Source organism: Cervus elaphus, chromosome 11, assembly GCF_910594005.1.
Source record: "Cervus elaphus chromosome 11, mCerEla1.1, whole genome shotgun sequence".
NCBI lineage: Eukaryota > Metazoa > Chordata > Mammalia > Artiodactyla > Cervidae > Cervus > Cervus elaphus.
Genome location: NC_057825.1, coordinates 88304762 through 88326349, shown reverse-complemented (window position 1 = coordinate 88326349; position 21588 = coordinate 88304762). Strand labels below are relative to the sequence as shown.

The 21588-nt window shown below is 34.3% G+C and overlaps 1 protein-coding gene across 6 annotated transcripts in view; it reads right to left on the bottom strand.

Annotated features, from left to right (window-relative positions):
• Window positions 1–21588, bottom strand: part of MEMO1 (mediator of cell motility 1) — a 117175-nt gene that overhangs the window by 42758 nt on the left and 52829 nt on the right. For 3 of the 6 annotated variants that reach the window (XR_006343619.1, XM_043918310.1, XM_043918311.1), the window contains 3 exons: window positions 10510–10578; window positions 3571–3683; window positions 1222–1333 (listed from right to left, as the gene is read on the bottom strand). The exons of 1 other annotated variant lie outside the window; for it this stretch is intronic. Coding sequence is in view for 4 of the 5 variants with exons in the window: in XM_043918310.1 (XP_043774245.1) it covers window positions 1222–1333; window positions 3571–3683; window positions 10510–10578 (294 nt within the window). In the remaining variant the exon portion in view is untranslated. The remainder of the gene's footprint in view (window positions 1–1221; window positions 1334–3570; window positions 3684–10509; window positions 10579–21588) is intronic. 2 more of the 6 variants (XM_043918307.1, XM_043918308.1) reach the window with 2 other exon arrangements.

The window sequence follows — 21588 nt, the reverse complement described above, 5'->3', positions numbered from 1 at the left end:
CATGAGACTGAGAGAAATAAATAATACTTTGATAACAGAATTAAGAACAGAAATGACTCCCAACACTGCAATAATGGAATAAGACCAACATGAAAAAATTAAAATTAATTGAAGAGACATTCACTTTTTAGGGTTAAAAAGAAATCAACCACTGAAGTACAAGAGGAGAAAATAATCTAGTTTAACAGTGTAAAAAATCCTTGGGGTTTCAGCTGACCGCAAATATATCAGACAATGGTAAGTAAGCCATATCAGCATAAAAATTGTTAATCTCATATTTCATTAACACATTTAATTAACAAATATTTACTGCAAACCTAAGACGTACCACTTATTTTCCTAGGAGAATACAGTAATGAGGACCAGAGAAGGAATAATCTCACCATATTTAGAACTAATCAAACTAAAAACATATGTAGTATTAAGTCCATATGACGGAAATGGCTGAAAAACTTACAGATATGTGACCTTCAAAAGAAAAATGTTCTAATTTGAATACTGCCCTAAAGAAGAAAGCTCTTAAAACAATTCTTTCATTTTATCAAAATAATGACTACTATGTGACAGGCACTGTGCTAGGTACTGGGGTGTAAGTGGAAAACAGAATGCCCCTGTCTTCACTTGACTGACAGTCTAGTGAGCATGCTGTCCTCAAAGACCTTTTAGCAGGTACCAAGTAGTAATGTCAGCATTTTTTATAACAGAGATCTCTTTTATAAGAGATGTATGTTATATATAGATTATCTCACTATATATTACTATATAATAATTGCTTTTATAATAGAGATTCACATACCTTCATAAAGGCTGAAATAAATTACCTCCAAAGTTACTCCCAAATCTAAAATTTTATGATTACTTACTTGGAGCACTATACCATGAAAGAATGTAATTGTTATTCTGAGATAAATAGATATATAATGAATAAGATAACAGGCAAACCAATACATACAAACACACAGATAGACACATGTGTTTTCTTTTTAATATTTCTACCTAATAAAACAACCATGCCACTTCATACATTTAACCTTCATAGGCAAACTACTCAAAACCAACTTCAATCCACATTCAGAAAAATCTAATCTCAAATTCTTTATTTCACTGTAACAAGAATTTTTAAATCTCTTTATCCTAGTGATCATCTTACCCTAGTTAAAATAATTCCAAAGAAATTAATATCCATGATTTCTCTGGGATTTCTTATATTAATTAGTATACCTTTCCATGGCTTTAGCTGTATAAGGCAAATGCATTTCAATACTGTGTTCATCTTCATCTGTCTGCAGAGACATGCGTTCAAACATTCCTGTCTTCCATAGTTCTCCGTAAACTAGAGGTTTCAAAATATAGTAAAACAAATGTATTAATGTATATCCTTAAGCTGTAAGACTACCCAGTAACACAAAACTACATGCTTTGGCGAGAGACAAAAGTACCACGTAATATTTTCCTTTGGTTTTAGTTTTAAAAAAAGGAAAAAACAACTAGCTTCTTATATAAGACAAAACAGTCAGACACGTAATGATTTTCGTATGTTACACAGTTACATAAAAAATAATAATTTAAATTTTCATCAGGTCCTTTCATTATATCTAAAATCACCTCTAAGTTTAAGGTTTTCCTTGACCTTAATCAACCAGTAGATAATAACAAGAACGGTTGATCAAAACTCCTACTGAAATATGGAAAAATCCCCCAGTCTACTTCCTCATGAGGTTTAATAATACAGTTTTTGAGTTCTGTTTTATTTTTAAATAAAATGTATAGGATTATTGTTTTACACCTCACGTTTTGTTATACCAAGAACAGAAAATTCCTATTGAAAATGCTATTGTCCTCAACATTAAGAATTAAACTTGTCAGGTAGACTGGAATATAAATTTACCACAGTACCATGCCTTAATCTTAAATTTTTAAAATGGTTTAGCAATTCAGACCCTTCTGATGGATTATACTTAAAACCAGATATTATATAGCAAGAAAATAATGAAATTTAATATGTTAAAAAAGACACAAGAGTATTTTTATTTTATCATTGAACAGAACCAGCATTTTTAAAACTACATCCTTAAATGGGTTTACCAATATCAAAGAAAGAAACAAATAACTGTATGACTTTTCTTCTATGAAACTGTATCTGATTAAAAATTCTCATTGTTAGGCTACCCAAAACCAAAATTTTCTGAATGCTCTAACAAGGTTTTACACATTAAGTGTGACCCAGAGGGTGGATGAAGGTAGTAAAAAGGTACAAACTTCCAGTAATAAAATCAATAAGTACTGGGGATGTTATGTACAACATGACAAATATAATGAACACTGCCGAATGTTATACCTTAAAGCTGTTGAGAGTAAATCCTAAGAGTTCTCATCACAAGGCAGAAATATTTTTTTGTTTCTTTAATTTTGTATCTATATGAGATGACATTCACTAAACTTATCATTTCATGATATATGAAGTCAAATTACTGCATCATACTTTAAAATTTATTGTGCCGTATGTCAATTATATCTCAATAAAACTGGAAAAAAAAATAAAAATTTTAAAAGCATTTTAAAAATTTAAGTTACATACCCTAAAGCCATTCCAGGGAGTAAGGTTAGAAATATTCCAGTTTTGTTAATAAGCTATATCCTAACAACAAAATTTAAGCCTAAAGTTTAAGAAGAGATGCCCATTTCCTTTGCAAACAACTTCTTTCATTCCACAAAAGAATTTGCTGAAAAATTTCTTAAAACAATAAACACTCAACATAATTAAAATATAATTTGATGAACTGGAAGGATATACACCAAGTTCATGAATGTGGTTACTTTTGGGAATGTGGGAATGTAAAGTGAGTTCAGTTGAGAGGAAAGTCTGAGTCAAGTGTGAATGATAAGTACATGAGTGTTTGTTATAGAAGTTTCCATATTGTTTGGCATTTTAAAAATTATGTTTACCCATTCCTCCAAAAATACTATTAAAAGTCAGAAAAAGTTTTGCTTTACACATTCAATGTACAAAATGAGACACAACTAAATAAAAAATGTGGTGCCTGGAATCTTATTTTAAAAATCAAAATAACAGGTATGTTTTATAAATAAAATACACTTAAGATTTATGTAGCACTTTTCTTGCTGCGTTTCACAACTACAGTCTCATTTTTCCCCATAAAAACCATAAACAAGGAAATAAAATCATTATCCTCATTATCCATTTACAGTGAGGGAATTGTTACACAGAGAGGAAGACTAACATGCCCAAAATCTTTCAACAAGTTGTTGTGGGTACCAATTTATTTTCTGATGGTACAATGAGTACATGGTACTTCCCTGATTATAAATATAACCACTACAGTTCAGAGACTAATGAATCTACAGATTTTTGTGGCTGGCAGAAAAACTGCAGTTGTCTTTTAGGCATATGGAAGATTTTCTTAGTTTTTGTTTTTTGCAGATTAGTTACAACAAATTTTCTTTTTAAAATTCAAATATTACAAAAGTAATACTTTTAATTTAAAATAAATTCATAATTCCTATTTTTTAAAACTTTGTTTACAAGCTTTAAGAGTTCTATATACTTACTCTTTTGGTCAATACGAAGGTCATACAGAGGTGTTCTATATATATCCACACTGGAAAGTGCACATCGAGAAAGGGGCACATGATGAGAAGGCCCAAGGATGAAAATTCTCCGGCTAGGAGATATACAACAAAAAACACAGGACAATTGCACTTCTACACAAACTTTATTAAATAAAAAGAAAAATAGTGATTTTTAAAAATTACGTGTAATACTGTTTTCCTTCTTGATTTCATCACCTACTGTTACATGTTAAACTGTGTTCCCTTGATATCATACATAAAGTCCACCCCCCTGTACCTTAAAATGGAATCTATTTGGAGATAAGGTCTCTGAAGAGGTGCGTAACTTAAAGTCATTACGGTGAGGCCTGAATTCAACATGACTGGTGTCCTGACAAGAAGAGGAAGAGACACCAAGGGCGCACACATGTAAAACGGTGACTGACCACACGAAGAGACGTCAGGAAGACAGCCATCTGCAAGCCAAGGAAGGGGCCGCCTAAGAAGCCAACCCTGTCAACACCTTCATCTTGGACTCTTCCATCATCCAGAACGAAGAGAAAATAAATTTCTGTTGTTCTAATCACCTAGTTTATGGTGTTTTTTTATGGCAGCACTAGCAAACTAGTGTACCTGATGATTTGCTTCTCAATTAATTAAGTTCAATTCCTTATCTCTGTCTTTCTGTTGACAGGGCTTTAAAAGAACCATGTTCAATACCTGGAAATACCAGTTACTAATTATCCACAGTAAACCAACTGACTATGCTTAAAATCGCCTCTGTATTCACAATGGCTAGAACACAGGTTTTCAATAGCTACATTAATTACATTCTAAATATTCCAGCTATTAAATAAAATCTCAAACCTATAACACATCCTAAACTTACTTACAACTTTAATAAAACTACATAACAGTATAAAGTCTGAAAATCCAAGGTATCACTACAAAGAATTACTCAGATAAAGCTATTTCCATATTTCTTCCATGTCAGAGAAGAAAGGCATCTTGTTGAGAAGAATTCAGTGTAATAAGCTTTCTCTGTTCCTATTCAAGTAGAAGTCATTCTCAAAAACAAAGAAACATAATTATGTGTTCTTTGCACTATAGGCTAAAGAAAAGAATGGAGCTAACTTGTAGCCTAAATCTTTACAATCCCTTTATCTTAAACATCAAGATTAAAATGGACGAATTCTCATTTTATCTCAAACATCTCTACGATCTGAATTCCAAAACTCTCCATTTTCTCTATTCTCCCAGATTTATATGAACAAAACTTTCCCCACCACACACACACTCACAGACAGGAAACTGTAAGAAAAAAGAATATATATATGTAAGCTATATACCTAGAAAATTAAGAGCTACTCATTGCTCAATTAAGGGACAAACACTCAAAGACTGAGACACCAGAGCTCTATCTGCTTCACATCAAAAACTTGCAGGACAAGGAATGTGTGCTATATTGCAAAGTCTTTATTTTTATAAAATTCTATTACAGGTAAAAAAAATTAACCTATGGTTGGGTGTGTCTTACTTGCTATCTGAGGTGTTGGGAGGGTTGAGGGAGATAGGAAAGATGTGGGTAAGGAAAAGGTGATTCAATTTAGTCCCAAAATCTCCTCAAGAAACTGCAATCCTCAAAATGTCACTCACAGCAGACATGTTAAGACCACAAGGCATTTCTAGTCAGAAACATAATCCCTTTTCTCACCTCCCCTGCTAATACTCACTTCCTGTCATCATCTCTATGATCAAATCAGTAACATTTAAGGGAAAAAAAAATCATATCCACAGATTCCTAAATGAACAAAAAGATATCACTATGTTCTCATACCTTAATGGCATATAAATAACACCACACTTTTTAAAATTAAAGTCTAATGTGGGACATAAATAATGGTATATCTGAGTGTTTAGGAAACTTGCTTAAGGATAGGTACTATATTGGGGTGGCAAAAAAATTCATTTGGGTTTTTCCACAGGACGTAAGCAGAAAACTCTAACAAACTTTTTGGCCAACCCAGTATGAATTAAGAATTAAGTAAGAAAAGAAAAGCATGTTTATGATTGAGGAATGTATTTCTAAGAAAAGAGGACTAGAATACTTAAAATCAGAGCACTCCTGGAAATTCAGGATAATTAAAACATGAAATGACTTTTATAATATCAATTGAGGCACAAATATATTTCATAGGTAAGTGTAACAAGGTTCTTCTGACAGAGACTAAAATTTGAGTATTATTTCAGAAATAAAGACCCGAGGTCAGAAAGTCTAACTGCTTCCTCTAATCTAATACATGGCTATTCACCTTGCTTGGGTTTCCATCAGACCCAACCGAGATGAAAAGATAAAGCCTAGGGCGGAAAAGAGCTCCCATCAGTCTGAATTATCCAGCTGGGTACCCCAAGGGTTGAAACTCACCCAAAAGCAACATAGTGAATGAAGTTCTACATTTAGTTAAGAGAGATACCAGGAGAAAAAAGAGATTTAAGTCCCATCAATACAAAACCCTTAAAAGTGATATACCAAAAAACAAACCAAAAAAGGCTAGGTATTGTTGAAAAGAAGGAAAAACAAAGTACACACTCAATGAGCACTAACCTCAGACTGAATTTCTGTGTTACCTATATGCTAAAAGACAATTAGTAGCATAAGTAAAAAACAACATCTTTTCTCTTTCTTCCCCCCTAGATTGCTAGGCCCATAAAACACCTAAGCCATACACATATTTTGGAGAGAAATGGATAATACAGGCATTGGAAGTAATGCCACTTTCTCTCCCTTTAATTAATTACATGGTGCTTTGTTGTAAAGGGGTTACTTTTAAAATATCCGCATATAATCAATCACTGTTACCATACATATAAAGGAAATCTTTAATAGGAAAAAATAGGAAAAAATCAGTAGGCATTCTTTCAGAAATAATGTAGTTTACATATAATAACACCTCCAGAGAATCAACATTTGTGGAGTTACCAAGAGAGTAGAGTAGTCTGTGCACTCAACACAAGAGTTACCTAAGTGCCTGTTCTCACAGTCAACTATTTATACTAAATAATGGAACGCAAGTAATTTTTTTAATTTTTCATAGTAAGTGGAGATATTTTAACTGAAGAATAAAATGTCATGTGGCCCCAAAGAAGATTCCTTTTGGCTCTCTTTTTCTGTCCTGCAAGGTGTTCTGAAAGATACTAATCAAAATCACTATCTAAGTAACATTCTGAGTTTCAGTTTTTAAAAGTTTTACTAATAGGAAAAAACTTTGCAACTATAAATATGGGAAAGAACTTAATGTATCACTTTAAAAATTCCTTAAACAGCCAGAGTACTCTTTCTAAAACATGAATCAGATCATATCACTCTCCTGCTTAAAACATCTTTCAAAGGTTTTTCATGGTCAGAGGATAAAACCCAAAATCCTTAAAACAGGTTCTAAAGTCTCAAATGAACCGGTCCCTTCAGTGTGATTCTCCCCCACTTAGATCACAGTACTTTATGCACACTGGTCTTCTTTGCAGTGCCCTGATGACAAGGATACCTTTGCCTATTTCAAAGCTTTTTCACATGGCTGGCTTTTTGCTGGCTTAAAGATCATCTCCCCAGAGATGCTGTCTCTAATACCTTATCCACAATATAAATCCAATCACCTTGAATTATAGCAGTTCTCAAAGTGTGAACTGTGGATTCCTCAATACCCTTTCAAAGAGTTCACAAAATCACAACTATTTTCATAATAATACAAAGAAGTTATCTGCCTTTGCAATGTGTTAATATTTGCACTTGTGGTACAAAAGTGGGACTGTGTAAACTGCGGGCTACAATAAAGAAAATGGAATCAAAATGTACTAGTAGTTATGTATTCTTCACCTTCACCCATGATGTTTTTTTTAAAGCCTGTTTCATTTAATTTCATCAAACGCTGAACTCTGAATACAGTTTTATTAAAATATGCTGTATGACAAAATGCATTCAACTTGTGGTGATAAATGCACACAGCACCTCTACAACATACAGAAGCATGTCTCAAGGAAAGAGCATTTGTGTGCTTTTGAGTTATGAGCTGAAGTAGACACTTTCCCCATGGAACACAATTTTTAGTTTTGTGGTTATTCCAACTTAGCTAACTGGCAGAAATTTTCTAGAAAACAAACAAAATGAGCCTGACACTTCATAGAAAACATTTGACTTATTTGTTGCCAATGATAAAACTAAAACTTTTAGGTGAAAGTTAGGACTTTTGCAAAACTTATATCACTGTGAGACTGACAGCTTCCCAATAATTAAAAATATTTCTAATGAAATTGATGGTGATATTAACAAATGTGATTTTTTTTTTACATTGTATGATGAAATGTCAACCTTTGAAAGACCTGCCTAACTCAATGAACAAGTTATTTTCTAAACGTCATGTAAGATATCTAAAAACCATGCCTTCAAATCCTACACACAAAAGATGATCCTGGTTGACATGTAGAGAATGGGAAAGTAAGAATCGAAGCTAGTGGTATCAAGTTCAACCTTCTCTCTTGGACTGTTATTTTTTCTCTATACTTATTATTCCCAAAAGCATGTGTTCTCTACTTTCTCAAAGGACTCTGAAGACACTGCAAATCTCAGGGAGGGCCACTTTCAAGAGAATACAACTGTAACTGTCAATGATTATAACACTCAGACCTTCAAATTTATTTATTCAGAATTCAATTCCAATATACTAACTACAAGAATAAGGTGATCGCTCACATCATCCATCATTTGTCTTTCTTTTTACTGATCGCCTTTATTATCACCTTCTCAGTCCTTGACTCTCTTTCCCTTTTACCATTTTTTCCCTTCCATTCTTACTGTCAACTTATTTAACACACAATTTCCACTTATATCAATATACACTCTCTATGTACTCCTAGGTCAAATAAATTCCAGGGTACATCATCAAAAAAATTCTGCCAAACAGAAAAAGTTTTGGAAAAAGCTGTTATATGAACTCGCCTTGATTATAAATGGTTCACAAACCAGGGTCAAATAAAGGATGTTTCTAAAAAGCTTTACAATCTAATTTCTACTTCACTCTTATTCATGAAACAAGTTAAAATTATACATTAAATATGTATTATGAAATATCTGTTAAAGATGCTCCTCAAATCACCTGGCAATATTATAGTCTATTTATTATTAAAAATTTACTAAAAATAACTTTCAATAAAGGCCTGATAAAATGTGCAGGACAAACATACTACATAAAAACCAAAGAGAGCAGCTTTTTTAATAATTTGAACAAACTACTCAAAGGCAAAGAAGTAGGCCGAGGGCAAGATTCTCTTTTTAAACTCATGGCTACTGTGAGTTACTTCTACATCTCACCACAAGTGATTATACTTCATCTATGCTAGTACAGGTCTAACCAATCAATCAACATCTGACAGAATTAAAAGTTTCCAGCAGAAATTTTTGAAATTTCACAAGTTTCTTATTTTAGAGAGTGGTATACTAAGCTTTTTAAAGTTCACAAGTTTTTCATTTTATAGAGTACTATATGACTCAGTCTCAATTTGCCAGGAAGATTTTTTTAAGCTAATTTCAGAGCTGTCATTAAATTATTATGAGATAGTATACTTCAAACACCATATTAAATTCACTGTCAGATTCTAAAATAATTCAGGTACCTTTTCCTGTCAATGAGAAATTATTCTTCATTCATTAACCAGAATTTAACAAGTACAATAAAAAATTTTCAATTATAAAGTGATTAAAACAGAACAAAGGGCTTTGGATTTTTCTTTAAAAAGTGTTCAGGTTTTCAAAGAAAATTTTAAAAAGCAAACTATTTAACTGGTAATGTTCCTGGACCCACTTCCACTGAGTGCATTCATGGGGGCAGCAGAGGGGCACACTCAGTTCTGACAGTATCTACCTTGAGACAACATCAGATTCCACAGGTTAAGGGTTCAGTCCGACAAGAATGTCCCCACAGCCATCCCCTACCTCAGATGCCAGTCTCGAGCCCAGGCTGTCACTAAGGCTTTACAGATTAGCGATTCCAACAACCACCTCCCTGAATTTCAATTCAGATGCCAATCCTAAGTCCAGGTTATTACCTGTACTTCTGACAGACTGATAACAAGTCAAAGGTTCCCATGACCCCCTCCTTGGGTTCAATTTATTTGCCAGAGCGGCTTACAAAACTCAGAAAAACATTTCACTTACTAGATCATTGGTTTATTATAGAAAGATGTAACTCAGTAACAGCCAGATGGAAGAGATGCAAAGGGCAAGGTAAGGGGAAAGAGCCAGGAATTTCCATGCCCTCTCCAGGCAGGTCATTCTCCCTAAATCTCCACAAGTTCACCAAGCCAGAAGCTCTCCAAAGCCTAACCTTTGGGGGTTTAATCAAGATAGTGATTGATTCAACCTCCAGGCTCTCTCCCCTCCCCAGAGGAGGTCAGGAAGTGGGAAAGAAAATTCCAACCTTCTAAACACAGGTTGAATACTCTGGCAACCAGTCCCCATTCTTAGATGGGGTCCAAAAGTCACTTCATTAACATACAAGAAACCTTTTTTGTCAATGTCACCACTTAGGAAAGTCCAACGGTTTGGAGAACTATAGAAGAAGACTAAATACATATGTGAAATATATTTTGATCATCTAAATGACCAAATATATATTTCTTACAAAATCACAATAGTGTACTAACCATCTAACATTTCCAGAACTAAATATTTTACCATCAAAGGGAAGGTAATAACCAAATGTTCAGATAATGAAAAACAGTATTAAAGCTTTTTATAACCTATATATGTTATAATCAAATTGATAAAGTCAAATTCTTAATGAAATCAAATATATAATAAACATGTAAAACAAATTACTTCAGTGACAAAGCAAGTATGATATAATCTCCAATCACCTAATCAAAATGGAATCTAGCTATATTACTTACGTAATAGATGGATCCACTTGTTTGTAAGCATGAGCAGCACAAGACCCACAGTACGTATACCCTGCATGGCTACAAAACAAAAAAATGTTTAACTTAATGATCAGATTCAAAAGCAAATCATTCTGGGAGAAAAATAACTTCTGAAAGAAATATAGTAATTATGGTAAACATAACAGAATTATGTGTATAGATTAAAAAGCAATGTAGGGAATGATGCAACTTCTAGAATAGCACAGGGAACACATCATTGTTCTGTGTTCCAATTTTAAATGTTAAAAAGTATTTTGTAATTTTTTTTTTCTGATCTGAAGGAGAATTAGATTTGAAATTTTCTAGGCTTATCTGAAATTGCTAATGTAACACTAAGGGGCTTCCCAGGTGGGGTCAGTGGTAAAGAATCCGACTGCTAACGCAGGAGATGAGAGAGACTCAGGTCCGATGCGTGGGTTGGGATCCCCTGGAGAAGGGCACTGCAACCCACTCCAGTATTCTTGCCTGGGGAATCCCAGCGAGAGAGGAGCCTGGCAGGCTATAGTCCACAAGGTCACAAAAAGTTGGACACAACTGAAGCGACTTAACACGCAATGTAACACTAATAATAATACATGAGTTTTTAACATTCCTGTTCAATACCATCAACAGACTATTACATACACAAAAACAGTAAGATCAAAAGCAAGTCAAATCAGAGCAAAACAAATACCCTATAAGAAACAGCTCATGTCCCTCTGCATATGTAGAGGTAAGAGAACTGACCTGGCCTTTTATGTATTATGCCTTTTCATTTTCTCTCACTATTACGCATTCTATCCTTCTCACCCTCTGGTCTTAGCTTTACATTGGTTCTCTGATCACCCATACAATGACTTCGTTTCAGAACTTCAATTTTCTTTCTTGACTCAAGTTATGTGAGTCTAGAAATATTTTCTTTAATGCTTCTAGTGTGTGGCCAGTAAATGTTTAACAAATGGCCTTACAGGGAAAAAAAAATGTATACATATGTACAGAAGCTAAATTTTATTGAAATAAAAAGATATATATCACACAATTTACAAGCAATGAAAAAATATGTAATATCCTTTACTGCAAATTCCGCACAGGCAATTGACTGTCCCAGAATGCTTTCCCTGATTTTAGCTGACCTCTTTAATCATTAGCCAAATAATGACTGCAAATGACAAGAGTGAAACAATGAAGACATATGTCTGAATTTCACTCATTCAACAACTTGAAAAATGTCTTTGTTTATTAGACAGTAGTTTTTTAAATACTGGAAAGCATATTTCCTTCCTCATTTCTTTGTGCTAGTCACAATTGTAAAGCTTATAGACATAACATAATTTAAAGTTTAACCTGCATTATTAACCTTTCCCCATTTCTTGAGTATAGACATATAATCAACAAAAAATAAAGTCCTGATTTGTAGCAATCTGCCTATTAATGTGGAGTAAAAATCATTCCCATCATGGCCAATTTCAAGATGCACAGTAAACTGAAAAGACAAAACACAAGACTGGGAGAAAATATTTGTAAAGCATAAATCTGATAATGGATTTATATCTAAATATATAAAGAAAAAGCAAATATCTGATAAAAGATTTGTATCTGGTATACAAAGAAATTTCAAAATAACATAATGCTTTAAAAAGACACAGGTAACTATTTTACAAGACAAAAAGAATTCTGAAGACTGGTTGCACAATAATGTGAATGCACTTAAAACTACTATACAAATGGTTAAAAATCCTTACAATGGTAAATTTTATGTTACGTATATTTTATTATGATTTTTTTTAATTTTTAAGTAGAAAAATATCTGAACAGATAATTTCAAAAAGAACACATGGGATGGCAAAAAAGCATACAAGAGAAGGCTCTACATCAGTTAGTCATTAAGGAGAGGCAAATTAAAACAATGAGCTACCACTATACACCCACTAGAATAAGCTAAAATAAAATGAGTGACCATACCAAGTGAGGCAAGGATGCAGAACTGAAACTCAGTCTGTACTTGTGGAAATGCAAAATGGTACAACTACTCTGGAAAAAATGGTTTGGCAATTTCTTTTAAAAAAAAACAAAAACAGCTAAGCATACTTCTGCCATATAACTCCTGCCAGCTATTCCACTCCTAAAAAAAAAAAAAAAAAAAAAATTATGTGCACACAAAGATTTATACTCCAATATGCACCCCATTTTTATTTGCAATAGCCAAAAACAGAAACAGTCAACCATCCCTCAAAAGGTGAACTGATAAACAAATTTAAAAATATCCATACAACAAAGTAACTTTTCAGCAGTAAAAAGGAACAAACTATTAACACACTCAAAATAATTATGCTTAAAAAAAGGAATGGCAAAATAAAGAAAAATAAATATGCTGTGTGAGAGAAGACAGACAAAAGCTTCATACTATATCATTCCATTTAAATAATTCTATAATTAAAAATGTTTAATTTTGAAAAAATATACACATATATGTGTGTGTAAAACTGAGTCACTCTGCTGTAGAGCAGAGACTGACACAATACTGTAAATCAGCTATACTGAAATTAAAAAATAAAAATAAATAATTCTAAAAAATAAAAACTACAGTGACAGAAAGGAAATTAGTGGATGTAGGAGGGTGGGGACGGGGCAGAGAGGTAAAGAAGGCACAAGGAAACTTCTGAAGATGAGGAGTATGTTCACTGTCTTAATTGTGGTAACGATTTCACAGGTATATACATATTTCAAACTTATATATAAAACTATACACTTTATATGCAGCTGAATGTTAATCATACTCCAATAGAGCTGTTTTAAAAATGGTACTCATCTTAACTAAACACAGAAAAAGAGAGTCACATAAGTCAGTCACAGTCATACAAGATAGCAATGTGCTTGCTTAATTAGGACTAAAGTAACATGGGACACATGCTAAGCACGCTGTACTCACTGAAGGCTTTACTAATCAGATTAATGGTGGTCACTCCATTCTCACATCTCTGTCAAGGGAGCCTATCAAGCTGCCTCCATATACCAATATTCTCACAACCCAGTTCTAATCTTAGCCAGAAGGTAATATAAATTGTCCTGCGGCTCAGCAAACTCAGTTTTGCTGTCATCCTGTACTAATCTTGACACTCTAGACTAACCAGGGGCTCTATTTGATCCAATTATAACCCCCATCTTTCAATGCCCAAGACACCAATACCAACTGCTTCAGATTCTTAACACCTGTTCCTCATCTTAACACTACTGGTTCCTTCCAATCAATTCAGAAATACACTGTCTTGCCCTGCCATGTGGACCTTAAAATTCATCTGATCCATCCGGACCTGTCCTGGTCCGTCTCAAACGTGAATGACATTCAGATTTTCAACACTGCTTTGCTCTTAGTTGTCACTCACTTAACATTCCTCCACCTCTCAATTCTTATATCTTAAACTGGTCTTTTCTTCTTAGATCTGCTTTTCAGACCTTAAGTTACTACCTGCTCTTCGTGAATTTAAAGGCCCTGAACCCCAATCTATGCTCCAATCTCTAAATCAACCTGTCTTTCTGAGTCTCTCCCAGTTTTACCAATGCTGTTACTACTCAAGCTTAGTTCTTTTTTTAAAATATATGTATTTTAACTTTTTATCACAACTCAGCGATTAAACAACATAGCCGATTAACAATGTTGTGATGTTTCAGATGCATAGGAAAATGACTCAGCCATACATATACATGTACCCATTCTTCCCCAAACTCCCCTCCTATCCAAGCTGCCACATAACACTGAGCAGAATCGCATGTGCTATACAGTAGGTCCTTGTTGGCTATCCATTTTAAATATAGCAGTGTGTATATATTAATCCCAAACTCCCTAACTATCCCTTCTCCCAACTGAACATCTTTTCATGTACCTCTTGGCCATCTGTATGTATTCTTTGGAGAAATGTCTATTTAGGTCTTCTGCCCTTTTTTTGATTAGGCTGTGTGTTTTGATGATATTGAGGCGCATAAACTACTTGTAGATTTTGGAGACTAATCCCTTGTCAGTCAAATCATTTGCAAATATTTTCTCCTATTCTGTGGGCTGTCTTTTCGTACTGTTTATGGTCTCCTTTGCGGTGCAAAAGCTTTTGAATTTAAATAGGTCCCATTTGTTTATTTATTTCTTTTATTTCCATTATTGTGGGAGATAGATTGAAAGAGAGATTGCTGCAATTTATGTCAGAGAGTATTCTGTCTATGTTTTCCTCTAGGAGTTTTATAGTGTCTGGTCTCACATTTAGGCCTTTAATCCATTTTGAGCTTATTTTTATGTACAGAGTTAAAGAATAGTTTCACTTTTTTACATGTAGCTGTCCAGTTTTCCCAGCACTATTTATTAAAAAGGCTTGTCTTTACTCCATTGTATAATCTTGCCTCCTTTGTCATATGTTAATTCGCTTTAAGTGTGTGGGTTTTTAAATGCCAGACTTCTTAGAAACACTAGATTCTTGAAGAACAGGTAGGACAGAAATAGTAAGAGAAGACGTGTAAGGGCATGCAGGAAGGGAATAAAGGCTGAAGGCAAAACATGAGCAAATGTCCGAATGTATGATGTAAATGAGAAAACATGAAATTGGCCTGATTTCTTTTTTGATTTCTTCTATGATTTGTTGGTTATTAAGAAGCGTGTTATTTAGCCTCCATGTGTTTGAATTTTTAACAATTTTTTTCCTGTAATTGAGATCTAATCTTACTGCACTGTGGTCAGAAAAGATGACTGGAATGATTTCAATTTTTTTGAATTTTCCAAGACTAGATTTATGGCCCAGGATGTGATCTATTCTGGAGAAGGTTCCATGTGCACTTGAGAAAAAGGTGAAGTTGCTTGTTTTGGGGTGAAATGACCTATAGATATCAATTAGGTCTAGCTGGTCCATTGTGTCATTTAAAGTTTGTGTTTCCTTGTTAATTTTCTGTTTAGTTGATCTATCCATAGTTGTGAGTGGGGTATTAAAGTCTCCCACTATTATTGTGTTACTATTAATTTCCTCTTTCATACTCGTTAGTGTTTGCCGTACATATTGCGGTGCTCCTATGTTGGGTGCATATATATTTATAATTGTTATATCTTCTTCTTGGATTGATCCTTTGATCATTATGTAGTGTCCTTCTTTGTCTCTTTTCACAGCTTTTATTTGAAAGTCTATTTTATCTGATATGAGTATTGCGACTCCTGCTTTCTTTTGGTCTCCATTTGCATGAAATATTTTTTTCCAGCCCTTCACTTTTAGTCTGTATGTGTCTCTTGTTTTGAGGTGGGTCTCTTGTAGACAGCATATATGGGGGTCTTGTTTTTGTATCCATTCAGCCAATCTTTGTCTTTTGGTTGGGGCATTCAACCCATTTACATTTAAGGTAATTATTGATAGGTGTGGTCCCGTTGCCATTTACTTTGTTGTTTTGGGTTCACGTTTATACAACCTTTCTGCATTTCCTGTCTAGAGAAGATCCTTTAGCATTTGTTGAAGAGCTGGTTTGGTGGTGCTGAATTCTCTCAGCTTTTGCTTATCTGTAAAGCTTTTGAGTTCTCCTTCATATCTGAATGAGATCCTTGCTGGATACAGTAATCTAGGTTGTAGGTTATTCTCTTTCATTACTTTCAGGACGTCCTGCCATTCCCTTCTGGCCTGGAGGGTTTCTATTGATAGGTCAGCTGTTATCCTTATGGGAATCCCTTTGTGTGTTATGCAATAAGAGAGTAGTACTAAGACAGAATGAGACTCTGACTCATTATCAAGTCTGGACTTAATAAAACAAGTTTCTGAAAAACTGATGTATGCTCTTGAGCAGGGAAGTGACCATGTGAAACTGTTATCGTGTACTGAAAAACACAACCACAAAGGACATTAGGGACAGAAGTGTTACATGAAGCTCTCTTGGAAACTGTGGTTTGAGGTAGTAATGTCATGGTCTAGAATGGTGTCAGTGTCAGTAGGAAATGAGAAATCAATGCACTAGAGTCTAAAAAGAAAAACTGACATGTCTTAGGGACCAAGTAGGAGGAGGAAAAAGAGGACAGTTATGATTAACGGTGATAACTAACATCTACTAAGTGCTTACCACATGTCAGGCAATCTTCTATGTCAAAGCATTTCTTTTAATCCTAACAACTTCTGAGATAGGAGTTACTATTCTTCTCTTTCTATAGGTGAAGAAACTAAAGCAGAAAGGTTAAGAAACTTGCTCAAGGTCATACAGATAGTAAGTGGTACTCCAGAATTCAAAGCCAGGCAGTAGAGCGCCAGAACCCATTCTTAACCACCAAAGGAGACCTTCACATATTTGAAGGAAAAAGGGGAAGAGTCCGTGGAGTCGTAAAAGTAAATGTCCTAACAACTGAAGAATACTTCCAGAATCATATATCCTTTAAGACTACAGGGAAAGATCACAGCTTTGATAACATGATTAACTAAGGTAAACTTGTTTCATAATAAGAACTCAGAATTCACGGTTTTAGTCCTTTCTGAAGCTGAAGGCTTGAAATTATGCTTGAACTGAAAGACAAAATAGTGGCAAAGAAAGAGAAGTCTTAACCTGGATAAAGAACACATTGCAGTGTATCTTTTTTTTAAAAATCATGCAGTATACCATCCCTCTTATCCCCCATAGTAAGGAACTCTACTTATATGAAAGGACTAAGATCACAGTCAAAGAAGAGAATATCTATTACTTTCCTTTATCCTGGCCCAGATATATGGTAAAGAATAAAGTCATAGTAATTATCATCAATTCTCACCAGTGATTCTCTGTCCCTAGACCCTTCTCTTGCTAATAGAATCTAATTCTACATGTATGTAGAAAGAGGTTCCATTAAGAGATCACACACACAATAAAGAAGACTTTGCTAAGGGAATGACTATTTTCTTTTGTGCATGACAGCCAGAAAAGTAATGAAAATTTACACTCTACAGATATTTGACTATGCATCATAAAAGTGTGTCCAAGTCAGTCTTTTTAAAGTTTTTAAAATCCTTAATACAAAGACATCCTGCTAGCAGTTACAGGTCACTCTGATTCTTAATGTAACCTCTCATGAAAACAAATACAGAATTATACTCTAATATCTATGATCTGTCATTAGGCTAAAGCTATGCCTCTAAAAACTGATTCTTCTTTTAATGCAGAGTACTTCTGTTTCTCCCTTTACGCCTACATAGTAGACCCTTTATTATCAGCGAGTCCAGTTCCTAACCTACCAGAATTTGTGCCCCTTACAGAGCTGCTATTAAATGAGGATGCAACATCACTGTCCATGATCATTCACTGGTTAAGTGACAGTTTTCCATACAGCGACCTTGCAGTGTGATATAACTTAAATTCCTACATCAGGAAAATTACCAATCACTACATGGACTTTCACTTGTATCAACCATGAATGCCAAGAGTCTACAAGTATTCTATGAGAGGATAGAATATTCAAATCTACAAATATTCAAAGAGGATATAGGGAATCATAAAAGAACACTTATTTGACTTCAACAAAGTCAGAATCTAGTAGTCCTAGTTCTACTCAACAGCAGCAAAAAATGCAAAATAAAGACCGCACTAGATGAAATGAGAAGACTGGACCAGATAAAATGAGACCTCCTTTTTAAGAGATTTAAGAAAAGTTTGCAACCTTAAGTTATGATCTACAAACCTAGAATCTAAAGTTAAAAACCCCTGTGAACATACACACTACTATATATAAAAGAGACAGCTAATAACAACCTGTTGCAGAGCACAGGGAACTCTACACAATACTCTATAATGACCTTCATGGGAAAAGAATCTTTAATAAAAAAGAGTGAATATGTATATACATAACTGATTCACTTTACTGTGCACCCGAAACTAACACAACATTGTAAATTAACTACACGCCAACAAAAATTTGAAAAAACAAAACAAAAAAAACCAACACCGGTGAGCATACAGGATCAAGCTGAGGGACAACTAGCCCCAAACAGTTCACAGAAGCAGCAACCCCCATACTGCCCTCTCAATTTTATTCTGCTGCACCTAACTTTGTATTCTTTTCTTTCATAGGCACGGCTCCATGGCCCTAAAGAGTCCTGCTTCAATAAAAAATATCAGTAGATTGTTATACCCAAAAAATATCCAGGTAAAACAGCCACTATTCAGGATATTTTATTTTTACAATTGGAACTTCACAAATATTAAGTAAACAGTGTTAAGAGCTAAAAAGTCAAGTAAGAATAAACTAACCACAATGTTGCATATTGAGTTTCTTTTACTGCTAGAGTATATATGATTTGAGACACTGCCATGAATAGTCTACCACTTAATATTACCAAGGACTGCATATCTCTAGGAAATTAAATTAACTAGATAATTTATTAAGATTCACTGTCTCATGATATACACTGGTAAAGCGCTATATAGGTATGCTTCACTATATACAACCTGGTCTTCTATATAAATGTTTCTTGGCTTTCAAATTTTTCAAACTGGTTTTTACACTAAAGGTAATACATGTCCATAGTGAAAAAAAAAAAGAAAAAAGAAAAAGTCAAACAATGAAAAAAGGTACAGAATGAAAAGTAAAAGTATCCTTTATTCCATACTATTCCTACTAGATTAGCCACTAAGAAATCAAACTCTAACAGACTTTTCTGGTGGTCTAGTGGGTAAGACTCTATGCTGTCAATGTAGAATATGCCATGTTGTGTAGCCAAAAAATTAAAAAAAAAAAAAAAAATCAACTCTATTGTAAATGTCTGGTGGGAGCCTTCAATAGCCACTGTCTGTGCATGCATGCTAAGTCACTTCAGTAGTGCCAGACTCTTTGCAACGCTATGGACTGTAGTCCACCAGGCTCTCTGTCCATGGGATTCCCCAGGAGAGAATACTGGAGTGGGTTGCCATTCCCTCCTCCAGGGGATCTTTCCGACTCAGGGATTGAACCCGAGTCTCTTATGTCTCCTGCACTGGAGGCAGGGTCTATGCTTTACAGCAAAATACAGCTTCATCATGTAAATTAAGCCCCTTCCACAATCATCGGCTTTTATTTTTATATTCAGTAAGAGGTTTCTTAAGTGATGCATACCTGTACAGCTCCATTTTAAGGGTTGCTGAGTTATTCAAGAATACTGCAAGATAAACAATTCTGGCATCAAAGTATCTGGCAGTCATGGCAGGAAGGCTTTTGGAACTCCTAGTTCATGAGATCATTTCAATATATATCCCTGGGCCACATACTGTCTCCTGTGCCTTAAGTAACCTGTAGTTCTGTTTCAATCAAAGGATAAGGATATTTTTTAGTCAAATTCTTTTGAATCCTTCTCCCAAATGTGCCTGCTTATATGTCACATAGATTAGAATTCTTTAAGACTGATCAACAGTTAGTTTACATGTCAATATTCTTCTAATAATGTCAATAATAAATGACATTATTCTATTTAATCTACATCAATATAAAAAGGACCAAACGTTAAGGCATTTTTGAAAGTGTGCTACTTAGGTTCTGGGTTTGCTTTTTTAAGGTTCCCCTTGTATGATTTATTCTTATAAAGGCACAGTCTAAGAAAAGGTGGTCCCAGAGAGCTAGAATTTCTAAAATTTTAAAAATATGTTTTTTATTTTAAATAAATACAGAAATCTTAAAATTTTAAGTTGTCTAACTACTATATAAGTATGTTCTTACAAAGACCTTTTTGTGCCTGTGTCATGTCCGACTCTGACCCCATAGACTTTAGCCACAGCCACGCTCTTCTATCCGTGAGATTTTTTTCAGCAAGAATACTGAAGCAGGTTGCCATTTACTCCTCCAGGGGATCTTCCCAACCCAGGGATCAAACCCAAGTCTCCTGTGTCTCCTGCATTGGCAGGCAGATTCTTTGCAATTGAGCCACCTGAAAAGCCCTTTGTGCCTATTTAACAATAAAATATTTGTTATTGCTTTTCTACCTTGAAAAAAAAAAAGGTAACTCTGGAAAGGTTACCTCTGGAAACCATATAATAAGATGAACTTAACTATATTTAAAGTTTTCATATACTAACAAAGTAGAAATTATTTATATATAAGCATTAACTACAAAGTCACCATGTGGCAGAAACATGCACACCAAAGCCAAAACTATTTTCAACATTCATTTTGAAACCTCAGGTAACTTAGAAATCTTTTACAAATCAAAGTATTTGTAACTCAGGCCCAAATATCTCATTTTCCAGGCCACTTCCAAAGATTTCAACTTAAAACTAACTACAAGAAGGAAACAAGCATAGCTAGTTTTTCATGAATAACTAACCTCTAATTTTATGTTGACTCAGTTCAGTTCCCACATTTACAACAGGTTTTATCTAGGAAGTTAGTATACCATAATAGTCAAATATCAGCATAGAAATGGGAATGACAATAGGACATATATTATGAGATACTATATAAAAAGATGATTACTAATCCATCGTTTCTCACCCAACCAAGGATCTCATTTATACAAACTTCCCAACTTATCCTTGCATCAATTTTTCTCTACTGGACTGTGTCATCAACATTATAAACACTTTAATAATTCTCACTTTAAACTGCACCATATTCCCATTGCCCTATTTCCTTGATTTATAGCAAAATTTCTCCCAAAAAAACTGTCTATATTCACTGTCTTTATTTCCCTCCTTGATTCTTTCTTGAACCCACTCCAACTGTGCTTTCATCCCTAACACTCCACAGAAATTGTTCTTACTAAAATAACCAGCCATCTCCACAGTATCCAATTATCAATTATCAGTCTGCATCTTATTTGACCTACTGGCAGAATTTGACACACCTGATCATCTTCTCCTCCCTGACACATTTTCATCCTTTTACTTCCCAGAAACATCACTCACTCTTGGTTTTCCTCCTTCTTCCCTGGTCCTCCTTCAAAATCTCCTTTGCAAATATTCATCTTCATCCTCACCTCTAAATAAAGTTGGCTTGCCTAAGGGCTTAGTCTTTGAACTTCTCCTATTTTACTCCCTAGGCAACTAAGTTCAATTAGACTTTAAGTGCAATAAGTTACACACTTAACTGTGTTAAGTGTGATATACCAACACAGCCTAGCCCTTCTTCCCTGT